We start from the raw sequence: 13,258 nt of genomic DNA, 5'->3' as shown, positions 1-13,258 counted from the left end.
GTCACCTCCTGTCCTATGGGGGCTCCTCCTAGGTAGCTCGTATCTCCCCATTACACATGGTGGCAAACTGAGGCTTGGAGAAAGTGCGGACACCTTCCAAAGTACACACCGTGAGAGCATTCTAGATGAGGAAAGTGGGTCCATACTAGAGCCTCTCTGATCCTTTCCTTCATCTGCATTATGGGTCAAGAACCTTTATCACAAAATTCTTATTTGACAAAATCAGGCAACTTGCAGAAAATACTTTACGCAGCACCAAGAATATAGTAAATTATTGCTGTCTACACAATTTCGTATCCTCGGAAAATTCAGCCTGCTTTGAGTCTTTCTTCCCCTTGTTCGTTTCTCATCCTAGACGTGGGCTATTTTAATTTTGTTCCCTCCCGTCTTCTCCATCCAGCCCTCGTTATTGGCCCTCAGGTCTCCTGGCTTGGAAACGAGCACCCTGTCAAGTTGGGTCCACCATATGCTGGGCAGCGGCACCCACTCCCTCTGCTTCCCGTGCTCGGTAGAAAGCATATCAGGCCTTGCCACCCCAGGCCCCTTAGCACTTTCGAGATGGCGTTTATACTAACAATGGTCAAGTCATTTTTTGTTCCTGTTCTTAATCATTACGCGTGTTAGGAACCGTGCAAAGTGCTCTGCATGGAAAACTCATTTAATCTGTCCATCCTGTATCAGTTTTGTGCTGTTATCAGGGCTCGTGTTGTAGGGGAAAAGGTAAGGGACTTGCTCAGAGTCACACAGGTAGAAAGTGAAGAGCAGGGACTCTTGCTCCATTGGCCATTGGGCTGCTGTTGCCTCCACAGCACAGATAGGTAAGGAAGGACTGTAGACTGGCCCTGCTTTAGGATTAGGATAACTGGGTCCAAGTCTGGGCTTTCCAAGAGTGAGCTGAGTGACATGAAGTGCGTCTTCCTGTCTCTGTGTCTTTTCCTATAAAGAGAACCTCTGAGCAATGACATCCAGTGGACACACCATGGTCCCATTGGACAGGTACATTGGGTTCCCCTTATGGAAGCCCAGGCTTTCTGTGTTTGGCTGATGGGGTCTCAAGCTGTCAATTTCTCTCTTGTTTTTCAGGTAATGAACCAAAAAGATCATGTCTGAAGTACAAGGAACGGTTGAGTTTTCTGTAGAGCTACATAAATTTTATAACGTGGATCTCTTTCAGAGAGGGTGAGTATGCGTCACTGTATCTGTCGGTGTGTGTATGCATATACGGTGGGCCCTTGACCAACACGGGTTTGAGCTGCGCAGGTCCAGTCGTACGTGGATTTTTAAAGATAGCATAGCACTGTGGATGTCATTTCTCTTCCCTAGGATTTGCTGAATAACGTGTTCTTTCCACTAGCTTACTTTAGAGTAAGAATACAGTGTATAATACATTCAACATACAAAATATGTGTACTTGACTGATTATGTGATCAGTAAGGCTTCTGGTCATCAGTAGGCTAGTAGTAGTTAAGTTTTTGCAGAGTCCAAAGTCCTATGTGATTTTCGACTATGTGGGTGTGGGTGGGTGCCTCGAACCCCACCGTTGTTCAAGGGTCCTGTGTGTGTGTGTGTGTGTGTGTGTGTGTTTCTCCTGGCAAGAAGTAGAGGTGGTAAGGACAGGTGGTAGGACATTTTGGATTAATGAGGAAAGTATTTTCATTATTTTTCCTGCCAAGTGGAACATCCGAACATTTAGCACGGTTGAAAATCACCCATATATGGACAGACTTGAGAATGCTAATTTCTCTCCTCCCTCCTGCACTTCCGTCTGCCTTCACTCTTCTGGGCTGTTTTTCCCAGGACGTAGGTACATCAGTCAGTTTTAAAGGGAAGTAGATTCATCAGAAATGAAGCTTGCTTGTGTAGCTCTGAGAAAAAGGGGTCTGCACGATCAATATTGGGAGAAGCCGTCTCCCCAAAACTGCATGTCATAAGACCCGTGCCTAGATATCTCAAGACCTGAAAACTTGCGATGTCCTCTTTACATACAGAATTAAAATGTAGTTGCTTGCGGTGTTGGAGGATGTGTTCTGAATTTGGTATTTTAGACGCGTGATCTCAGTAGGTCTTCAGGATAAACTTCCGTCTCAGGGTCACCGCAAATATTAACAACATGGAACGGTTCTGAGAAGTAGCTGGTCCCGCGGCAGGAGATCCGTGTACTCCCAGTGGCGGCCGCTGCTTTCCTGGGTTACAGACCAGGAAACCTAAGTTCACAGAAACTGAATTTGTGATAGGCTCCAGTTAACAGAAACAGGAGGTATCCGTGTTGTGGAAAACTGACCTCCATGCTTCAGAGCCAGAATGTAACTCCAATCCAGAGCTGGGGAGAAAGAGGAACAATAGTTTTATTGCTGTGCGGGGCCAAGGAGGCGGCAGCCACCCATGGCCTTCAAAGATCTGCAGGAGGAGGGACTGGGCCACTTTATTGGGAAATACAGGGTCTGGCTGGTTTCAGCAGGAATTGTGGACGAGCTGCCGGCATCCTCCTCTGTCATGGGTCCTTCTCAGGGCTGTACCCAGTTCCTGAAACGCCGGTCTAAGAAGGGAGGAGGGGAGGTTTGCGGAAGAGAGGAAGAAGGGTACTTTAGAATTGAGCTTTGCTGAAGCATCAGTGCGGCCATTTTGATTTTGGTTCAACTTTATGGTTTTAAGTGGTTCCATCTGTTGGTTGGTTTTTGCTCCATAACGAACCACCTTGCTGAACCGTAGTGGCTTCAAACAGCAGCTTTCCATTTAGCTCTTGATTCTGGGGGCAGGTAGTTTGCGCTGGGCTCCAACTGCGTGGTTCTGCTCAGCTGGCATGGGCCTGGCTGCCCTCACCACGGGCTGCGCCAGGACTGGGCCCTCGGCTGGGACGCGGCAGAGAAGCCCTACAAGCAGGAGAGAAAACACACACAAGGAGCTGCTACCTAGCCTTAGACTCACAGAGGGGGGTTTCCGTGGCCTCCTGCTGGCCAAAGCCAAGTGCAAGGACAGGCTGGATTCAGGGTGGAGAAGTAGAGACCAGCTCACACTTGTGCCGTCTGCTGCCCAGGTCAGTCTCCAGTTTCCAAAGGATGGTTCTGAAGTTCGTGCTTCCAGTGCCTCTTGTATATGACGGCCCCTGGTTACATAAGGGGAAATTCAGTGGCTGGGGCATTTTGGTAGGTGACCTGAAAGAGGTGGTGAGGGGCACAGGGAATGATCCTGGGACCAGCTATGTTCCAGGGATGGGGGGGCACACGAGGGGTTCTGACGGGTTTCTGGAGCTGAGTTTTGAGGAGGCAAAGCTCTGTGCATCGTCCAGGAGTTTATCGCCATCAGTCTGCCCCTCCTCACTTGAGCAGAAGTTGTGCAGTGTGGTGAGAAGAGTCTGGGCTTGGGGCCTCCTGAGTCCTGGTTTGGTTGCTGCTTCCTGGAGCCCCTTTGGTACCTCCCCCTGTTCTGCTGTTCAGGTTCAAGAATGTCATGTGTCCATCATAGTGTTAGACACTTCTGATTATTTCCTAAAGCCTCATCACCAACCATAGCGTGAGTGACAGTATCTTTATTTTGCCTGATGGGTAACTTGGGATCAGGGTGGTGGAACTGTCCGTAGCCCTAACAGCAGACTGGGGATCTGGGGCTCAGTTGCTTGTTTTCTGTTATGTAAGCTTGTACTCCAAAGTGGGCTGCCTTCTCCCCAGGGCTGCACAAAACATCCATCAAGATGTGGGGAGAAAGTATTAAAACTTCCACTTATAATTGTTCTCCTTAAAAATCAGAGAGAAATCAAACTCCCTTAATAATCAGAATCCGGACCGACCCTGGAAATCTTTGGTGTCCACACGGCACACAGTCGTGAGTTCCACTCAGTAACTCTGGCACCAAATAAAAGAGGGCGTCCCACAGCACAGAGGACTTGATGACATCACCTCATGGGGCAAATACCACAGTTTGTGACTGGGCAGTTATGCACATCCGTAAACCGTCATAAAATAGCAAGTGGCTTACAAGCAAATATGGTAAAACAATCATGAACTGAAGGTACTATTACGAATGAAAGCATAGCAAACAGCAGGAAATGGCAGAACCACACTGGTCTGCTCCCGCACAGGCCTGTTCACATACACACTGAGACGGAATGACAAGCTGATCAGATTCAAAAATAGGAAGACTGAGAAATTTGAACTTATTTAAACAACTTATTTGATACATGGGTTTGTAACCATAATTCTTCATGATACACCTTATCCTGATGGTCTTCTGGGTCTTCCGGTATTAAGTCTTGTATGAAATCGTCACCATTCGCAGGACATTTCAAGGCGCACATCCAGAACTTGGAAGAGGGCCCTGCGCAGTTGGTTAAGGAGTTCACAAGACGAGTGTGGAAACCATGACTCACTCAGCCAGCCCAAGATCCTCTAGGCCTGTGTGTTTTGGGGAGTCTTCTTATGTAGCCGTGCTCACCACGGAAGTCTAATATGTAACTAGACTAAATTAAAAACAGAACATCGAATTACTGTAACAGGCATATTTTTAGTAAGAGCAAAAAGGTTATGTGTTCCTTTAATATAAAAAGTAATTTTTAAAACATGGATTATTACATTCCTTATCTTTTGAAAGATCCTTTTCTGTACTTACAATGTGTATTGCAAGGAGTATGCAACCGTAAGGGTATAGGATTATAAATAAATATACGTATATTGGGGTTACATGCTTAAAGATGTTTTTACTGTAGTTATGAAATTATTGACCATTGGTGACCATGGGTCTAGTGGAACAAGGGCTCTCACAAATTTCTTCCAGCTCTTCATGCCAGCCCTTCATGGTGTTGGTACCTTGATGTGGATGAAGGCATAATCTTCTGATAAAACATGCTTGCGATGGGCTTCATAGCAGCCATGCCCATGAATATGGGCATCATTTGGAAGAAGGCAGTCAGACCTCTTAGGGGGATGGAGTGGGTTCTTAGATCTCTAGAGCCCTGTCAGCAGTAAGACCTTGAAGTTCAGAGTCCCCAGTCCCTTGGGTCCGGCCTGAAGAGAGCCGTGGATAGGCTAGGTGCAGGACCAGCCAGGATTCTGCATCTTCCAGAGGGGTGCCCGACAGGTGGGGTCCATGCTGCTCGATCGCCAAGGGTTTTCCTGCTCCGAATCCCACAGGAGCCATGTTCATAGAGAGATGTCATGACTTTACCCAGCAAACACTCCATGGGGATGTGATGACTGTAATCCAAGCCTAGCAGGCGAGGTGCACCCCAGGTGAAAGAAAATGGAGGATTTCCACGTATCATTGAAGAAAAGGAAGGCTGCGTTTCAGGAGGCTGGCCCATTTTTGGGTGCGAGGATGTGCTCCAAAGGTTCTTGAGAGGTAGAAATTACTTAGGGGTTGCAAAAGAAGGAACGTGTCCTTCCTCAGACTAAACTTGACTGTGGGCATCCACATTCCAGCAGTTTCTCCAGATAATGTGACATGCCCCTTGCACCTCCATCCTGATGTCCCAGATCATCACCGCCCGTTCTGGCCAGGTAGACACCCCCTCTTGATTCCTTGTGAGATGCTGCGTCAGAACCACGTGGATGCAGAACTGAGGATACTGCGTGAGATTCTGCCCCGATCAGGGATTGCTTGCTTCTAGCACGCTTACGTTCGTGGATGGTTTTTCTAGTCCCAGGATGCATATTGCCTTTTGGTGATGTTTGCTGTGAGCAAACAGTCAACTTGCATTTATTCAAAGTCTATATTGTCCGAAGCAAATTCTCCAAGGAAAAGCATCTCATGAAACCAGTCGACAAGCATTGTGAATTGTCAACCCGTGCTTGGCAGCAAGACTCATCCTGACAAAAAGGGCAGGGGCAGGGAGCCAGGCACTGGGGAGCCAAGCTTGGAGGTCAGACCTGAATGTGAAGCCACACTCTGCCACTTGTAGGCTCTGAGAGCGTGAAAATGTCCCTTTAAAACACTCTGAGCCACCATTTTGTCACCTGTACAGTAGTGATGACTGTATCACGGGGTAATCGGAAGTCTTATGGTATTAACCGCATGAAGTAACGTATGCAGAGCAGCTGGCGTGGTGTCTGGTATCTAGCACATGCCGTCTAAATTGTCAGTACTGCTAACAACGACGCGACCGCCTTGCTTTCCTGTTTACAGCCCTCCAGCCTGCCCATGCTCTCACCTAGCTTAGTGTTCAGAACCCAAACGGTTTGACCTTAAACTTCTGTGCTTTATTGTCTGTGCTCAGATCGTTCTTGACCCTCCTCCTTTCAAGGGAACATCTACCTTGAGAGTTCTACCCTATTAAGTTCTAGCTTAAATGTAATCTCCTGTCCAGACTCTTTTTTACCAATATGTATCTACTGTATTCAGCCCAGTTTATAGGAATCCTTCATTCCCATATTTTTAAAAGCCTGCCTCTCCTATGTTTTATTCCGCCATCCACTGACACAGTCCTCACTATAAACCCTAGTCAACATATTCTAAAGTGATAGGCTCTAGAAACGCGAAGATGACAGACTCTGCCCTCAGAGTGTTTACCGGCCAATGAGGGAGGCAGATGCACACAGGAAATGACCACGGTGTGGGCTAAGTTCTGTGACAAAGACAGGCTTCCGATGCTAGGAGGAGCAACAGCAGGGGGAAGCCAGTCTGTGGGCAGAGTCAGAAAAGGCGTCCCAGGAAGAGATCACACAGAACGGTCTCTTGAAAGGTGGGTGGGAGTCAGCCGCGCAGGGGACCTGGAAGGGCAGGACCACAGAATGGCTCAGTGGTGTCAGGAAGCAGAGCCCACCAGAAGGCCACGGGAAATTGAAGTGTAAGAAGGAGGGAGTGGAGGGTCACTGAACTTATCGCAGCCTGTCTCTTGTTAGACTGGTAGTTATAGGGAAGTTAATGTCAGTGCCACAGATGTTCTGAGATGGCAGTGGTGGGGGACAGAGTCGGGCTGCGGAAGGGAGGAGCGGTAATGTCTTGTCTGGCTTTGTCTTCTTGTCAAGTGGCTTGAGGCTCCCTAAGGGTAAGGACCTGATCTTACCGGACTTTATATGGCCTGTGCCCGGCCTGCCACGGAGCCTGGCATCTCCTAAGAGATCCATGACAGCTGGTGTAATTTTCTACTTCTTTGACAACTTCCTGCAACTCAGATGGGGGTCACATGGGTCTTTATTAAATGATGCCAACAATGAGAAAACAGTTCCTGATTCCTAACGAACCGTTTACATCAGTGCATCTCAGAGTGTGGCCCGCGGGCAGCAGCGTCGCCATTCACTGCTGTTGGAGCTGCAGAATCTTGGCCGTGTCCCAGACCTACCGAGTCCAAATTGCTGCTCATGAGGCTTCACAGGTTCCCCAGCTGAGCCTGATGAACAGCACAGGAAGTTTCTATGACAGCATCCACCTAGGCTGTGTGCCGCAGTCATCTGCAGAGCGGGAAAATCCACCCTCCAGGCTACTTAGATTTCTAGGGTGGGACCCCGGGCACCAGCACTTGTCAAGTTTCCCAGGGAGTTCCCAGGTGGAGAATGGCTGGGCTAGGACCACATGCTGAGTCACCTCGGCCTTGCTTGGAGACCTCTTCTTCCAAAGAGAAGAGACCCAGGTCCCTTTCTTCTTAGCAGGACTGTGGCATCTCCCCTTCCCCAGGAGAAGACGGGACCTTGCCTCCCTTTGCACACACATGCGTCCTGCTCAAGAGCCCATGGAGATTCCGTGTTAGCTTTCCAGTGTGGATTCCGGGAGCCAGAAAGCAGAAGGGAAGGTCTTACTTCATTTATAACACTTTTCTCATAAGGAGATACTTAGGTGATCAAGTATAAAGTACACAAGTATAAACCCCCCACTACATGAATATTCGTAGTCATCAGTTTATTAAGAGCTCATTGATACTTATTTAAGAGCACGTGAGCCTTCATTCCCAATATCGTTCACTGAAAGGGAGCCAACGTTTGTCCTTGAAAATGTATTTCAATTTCATTTTAAATCTTAAGTCAGACAGAGCTCTCCATCAAACTGGCTTCTTTCTGAGCGAAGGTTTCCCCTGACGTTGGGATTCATCTCCTGGCCTTTCCTACACGCCTTCTCTACAATCTCACCTAGAAGATTTTCTGCCCCGAGGTTTCAGATAATTACAGATACATTCTGTCCTACCGACAGAATAGTTGCACAGAAAGACCTACAATCAGGATTATCAGATCTGATGTCTAAGGTCAGACACTCATGGAACTATTAGGATTGAAATCCCCTTTGGACAAACTCACCTGCCTTTTCTCTACCAGAGTGAAAATGGTTGAGTCGTAAGTCAAGGGATTCCTGAAAGAAAATGCCACTTGTGTTTATGCCTCGACGTCCCCATCACAGCCTAATGGCCAGTGACAGCCAGCTCCCTGTGAAATGAGTTAACCAGCCCTGATGTGCCTTAATAGACTCAGAAATACAATTATCTTTGCTTGCCAGAGATCAATTAATTGATTTGTCTGATTCTGTCAGAAACAATCCTTTTCTTCACTTCTCTTATTAAAATGTGTTGTGATCCTTTTCATTCATTCCCTCATTTTTGAAAGGGAGTAGGGATTATAAACGGTTGAGAGCCCCATTGGATGTCCAGCTTTGCAGGGTGAGGAGAGGCCAGGATGGCTCTGGGGGGCAGGGCACATGTGAACCCACTGGTGACTATCTCCAGGGTCTTGGCAGTAGTGCATTTGCTGCCGAGACAGAGTGTGCGCCCTGATGAATGGCCGGTGGGTCCAATTTTCACAGCACAGAAACCATGGCGCTAATGCACCATTTCAGGCCCATGGCTTTCCACGTGTGCAAACACACAGGTTCCCTTTACTTTTGTATAAGTCAGTGTGATTCAGGATTTTTATCACTCAGAGTGAAGGGTTCCATCTTGCGCGGGGAATGTGGGTCAGCTCCACGGTCTCTAAGAATTTAAATTCCATAGTTGTGGTTTTAATAACCATTTGATCTCTCCCTCCCTGTAAAAAGGCATTATTAGAATTATTCCTATAATGGTTACTCACGTATTTATGTAGTTGGCCATCCTGGATTATTTTTCTAGCAAATCCTCATTGCTGTCAACAATGGTCCTGTCCCATTTTTCCTTCTTTTACCTTTGAATCTGTGACTTTCTGAGCCTGCTGCTTTAAGCCTTTTATCCTCTTAAGCCCTGGCTGAGGACAGGCTCGGCAGGTCTGGGAGGAAGAGACCCTTCCAGGGGGCTCGGCGCTGCCTGTGGAGATTAACATGCTTCTGGTGAGCTCAGAGCCGCCCATGGGGGAATCAGAGGTGAGGCAGAAGCCCTGGGCAGTGCGGCCCTTTCTAGTTTTGAACTCAAAGTGGTTCTTGTGAAGGCCTCTCAGGGAAGGGAAAGGCCTCTGGTTGCGAAGGTGATTGAGGGAAAGGACCGCAGATACAGATCTTGATTCGGATCCTGTTTTTTCTGTTATTAGCCAGGTGTCCGTGGGCAAGTCGCTAACCTTTGGCCTCTGTTTCTTCACTGGTTTTGCAGGATCATATTAGAAGCCAGTGAGGTGATATTTGTAAAGCTCCTGGTTAAACTGAGGTCACGACCTTGCAGGGCTAGTCAAGATGGCCCGAAACGGACCGCTGATCTGGTGGGTGACTTGGGTGTCCCTGCCTGTGTTTTAAGCAGCTGCTTTAATAGTCACCACAACTAATCCCCCAGGAAGAGGGGAAGGCTTCTTGGTTTTAAAATTGTTTTTAGGGCCACCTGGGTGGCTCAGTCGGTTAAGTGTCTGACTTCGGCTTGGGTCATGATCTCAGGGTCCTGGGATGGAGCCCTGTATGCAGCCACGTAACATCGGGCTCCCTGCTCAGTGGGGAGTCTGCTCCTCCCTCTCCGTCTGTCCTTCCCCCTGCTCGTGCGTGCTCTTTCTCTCAAAGAAATAGATAAAATCTTAAAAAAAAATTTTTTTTTAAGTTGCCAGTGGAAAACCTAGTGGACACCATGCTGGTTCGGATTGGCCTCACTGTGGGAAACCTTGCGTCCTGTTCTTTACCTCATACTTGGGACCTCCAAAAAGAAAATGCCACCGTTCTTTTTGTTTCCAGCCTTATTGAGATATCATTGACTTGTAACATCATGTAACCCTAAGGTGTACATGTGCTGGCTGATTCGGCCGATGTGTCTATTGTGAAAGGATCACAATAAGGTTAGTTAACGCACCCATCATCCCCTGTAGTTGCCTCTGTGTGTCTGTGTATGTGTGTGTGGTGAGCACATGTAAATTTACTCTTTTATCAACTTCCAATGCACAATACATTTCTAAAGAAGTAATTGCTTTGTGGACTCTTGTGAAATATAGTCAATAGAGATAGACTAAATCGCAGATGTTTCTTTTCTAGAAGGTTCTTTGAATGGATCTTGAGTCAGAGTAGATGGTATCAGGGAGTAAGTTCCTTAATGGCTCTTGTTTGGTTTCATTGGTTATCCAGTATTGCTCAAAAGCAATTTTTAAATGCATTTATTTTATTTTTTTTATAATAATTTTTTATTATATTATGTTAGTCACCAGACAGTATATCCCTAGATTTTGATGTAAAGTTCCATGATTCATTACTTGAGTATAATACCCAGTGCTCCATGCATTTAATCAGATTTCCTCACACACATAGGCACAAATAAGGTAATTTTGCCTAGTGAAGGAATCATGGTGACATTTATGTCTTTTTTTAATAATAATTTTTTATTTAGTCACCATACAGTACATCCCTAGTTTTTGATGTAAAGTTCCATGATTCATTGTTTGCGTATAATACCCAACGCTCCGTGCAATACGTGCCCTCCTTACTACTCATCACCAGCCTATCCCATTCCCCCACCCCCCTCCCCTCTGAAGCCCTCAGTTTGTTTCCTAGAGTCCATAGTCTCTCATGGTTCATTCCCCCTTCTGATTACCCCCCCTTTCTTCTTCCCTTTCTTCTCCTACCGATCTTCCTACTTCTTATGTTCCATAAATGAGTGAAACCATATGATAATTGTCCTTCTCTGCTTGACTTATTTCGCTTAGCATAATCTGCTCCAGACCCGTCCATGTTGCAGCAAATGTTGAGAAATCGTTCTTTTTGATGGCTGAGTAATATTCCATTGTATATTTATATCTTGTACTTCTCCTAATTTTCCACACTACACATATTTCTTTTATAATCAAAATTCCTTCCCACCTTCCCTCTCCATGTCCCCTCCCCCTCCCTCTCCTTCCCTCCCCTTCCCTGTCCCTTCACCTCTTCCTTTCCCTCCCTCCCCCATCCCCTTCCTCCTCTTCTTCCTCTCCTTCCTCGCCCCTCTGCCCTGTCTCCCTCTCCCTTCCTGTCCCCCTCCCTCTCTCCCCTCCCAGGGTCCCTCCCTCCCCTCTTCCTCCCTATAATCCTCCCTCCTTTCTTCCTCCCCTTGTCCCCCTTCCTCTCCCTCCTTCGCCTTCCCTGTCCCTTTCTCCCTTCCCTATCCTCCTCCTCTCCTTCTCTCTCCTTTTCCCTCCCCCTCTTGCTCTCCCCCTCTTTCCCTCCCTCCCTTCCTCTTCTTTCACTGAGCAAATACTATTTTATATGCACACGTGTTTTCCTTTGCAAAAATGTAGTAGACCAGTTTGTTCTCTATTTTTTCTCTTTTCCTGTTGGGAACACTTCCTGTAACCCTGTGCATTCCTTTACAACATGCATAATAGCCGCAAAGGATTCCCTTACAGCGTTCAACCATAATTTACTTAACCGGTGCTCTCTTCTTGGACATGGTCTTATTTTTAAAAAATATTAGAATGTATTTTATTGTTGAGAATTTGTCATGACATTTTTTTAAAATTAGGAAATGTTTCACGCTTGATAGGAAAAACCAATTACCCTGAAAATGACTAAATTTTGCTGCTTCTCATGCTTTTAAGTCCCTGATAATGTTGATGGAGGTTAATACCGTGGTTGACCAAGCACTTTTATTATCCAACAAGGGGAGGAAGGACATGACTTTCAGCCTAACAGTCCTCACTCTCAGATCTCTGTTCCATCTCGTCCGGAACCCCTGTGAAAGGCGCAGTCTGCAGCTCCAAGGACTTCAGCCCTGACTTGGGGGCTCCGTGGACTCGGGCAGTAGATCTCCACCCCTTCCGTGTGAGGAGCTCTTAGGAGCCGCAGAAGTCTGAACAGCGCCCCTCCAGCCAATGCCGGGGTCTCCATGGCTCCACCGGCCCCATGTGCTGACATCAGGTCTCTGAAGTTCCTGTTGGAGGACTTGCAGGAAAAGGAGAGTCACCAGTCGACAGCTGGCCCTTTCCCGCTCTTCCTAAAAATAGGCTGATCTTTGTGCTAGCCAGCACACTCTGTGTTCCCTAAACGGGTGAAATTCTCGGCTTTCTTTGAAAAACTCTCTTTCATTTCATTTGATGAAACCATCTCTTGAATTCTGTCTCAACCCACTAGAGTCAACCAGAATTTCACTGGAGAAGAAAATTTAAAAATTCTGTATCGCTACAAATAACCTCTCATAATCCCATAATTTGATGGGGAGTGTTATCCGTCCATTGCGAGGACGCAGAGGCTCACGTAGGCTCAGCGGCTGCTTGGGTTCACACGCTTGGCCAGTGGCCAGAGAGAGGGGTTCTCTCGGGGTGCCTGGACCTCAGAGTCTGGGCATTCCGTCTGTACCCCACCAGGCATGTTTGTTTCCCTGGGGCCGGACTGGGTGTTCCGATGTTGTGAGGTCTGTGTCACTGCTTCCATAAATACTCTACTTGGAACAACAGAACTACGGAGTACTGCTGTCAAGGGGAAATCAGGCTCAGACGTGCTTTCCTTGCTGCCCGCTACCCGCCTGCATCTCTTCCGTGCATAATGAGAGGATGATATACGGGGAATTCAATCCTCCTGGCCAATGAGGGTCAGGCAGGAGGGGCACTTTCTCAACCAAGCGTATTCACACCTCCATGACAAACGTTCTTCCCCGAAATAGAACCTTCACAGATGAGCATTTGCTCCCCCATTTTCTTACCCACTAGAACTTTCCCTAAGTCATCCTCCTCAAGAGGAAATATGTGGCGTCCCTCCCATGGAGTTCCCATTCACATCCCTCCTAGTGAAGCAAATCGGTGTCATCTCCTGTTCCTCTGTTTATGCATTTATTAACTCGTTAATTTACTCATTCGGGGGACACTGAGCTCTAGTTTTCCTCAGCGCTGCCCTAGGAACTCTGGCAGAACAAGGAGAAAGACAGAGACATGAACTCAGGTTGTCTGCAGTGGGCTGCGGGAGTCAGAGATGCAAGCCAAGAGAGCGATGTCCCCAACGGGAA

General features: G+C 47.3%; 1 protein-coding gene across 1 annotated transcript in view; it reads left to right on the top strand.

Moving 5' to 3' along the window:
* Positions 1-1,102: 1,102 nt before the first annotated feature.
* Positions 1,103-13,258, top strand: part of FAM135B (family with sequence similarity 135 member B) — a 179,489-nt gene continuing 167,333 nt past the window's right edge. Inside the window, exon 1 of the mRNA XM_008684168.2 lies at positions 1,103-1,179. Coding sequence (XP_008682390.1) covers positions 1,103-1,179 — 77 coding nt within the window. The remainder of the gene's footprint in view (positions 1,180-13,258) is intronic.

Source organism: Ursus maritimus, unplaced genomic scaffold, assembly GCF_017311325.1.
Source record: "Ursus maritimus isolate PB19 unplaced genomic scaffold, ASM1731132v1 scaffold_9, whole genome shotgun sequence".
NCBI classification, from domain to species: domain Eukaryota; kingdom Metazoa; phylum Chordata; class Mammalia; order Carnivora; family Ursidae; genus Ursus; species Ursus maritimus.
Note: the sequence above shows the minus strand (reverse complement) of the source record. Positions and strands in the feature narration are given on the sequence as shown.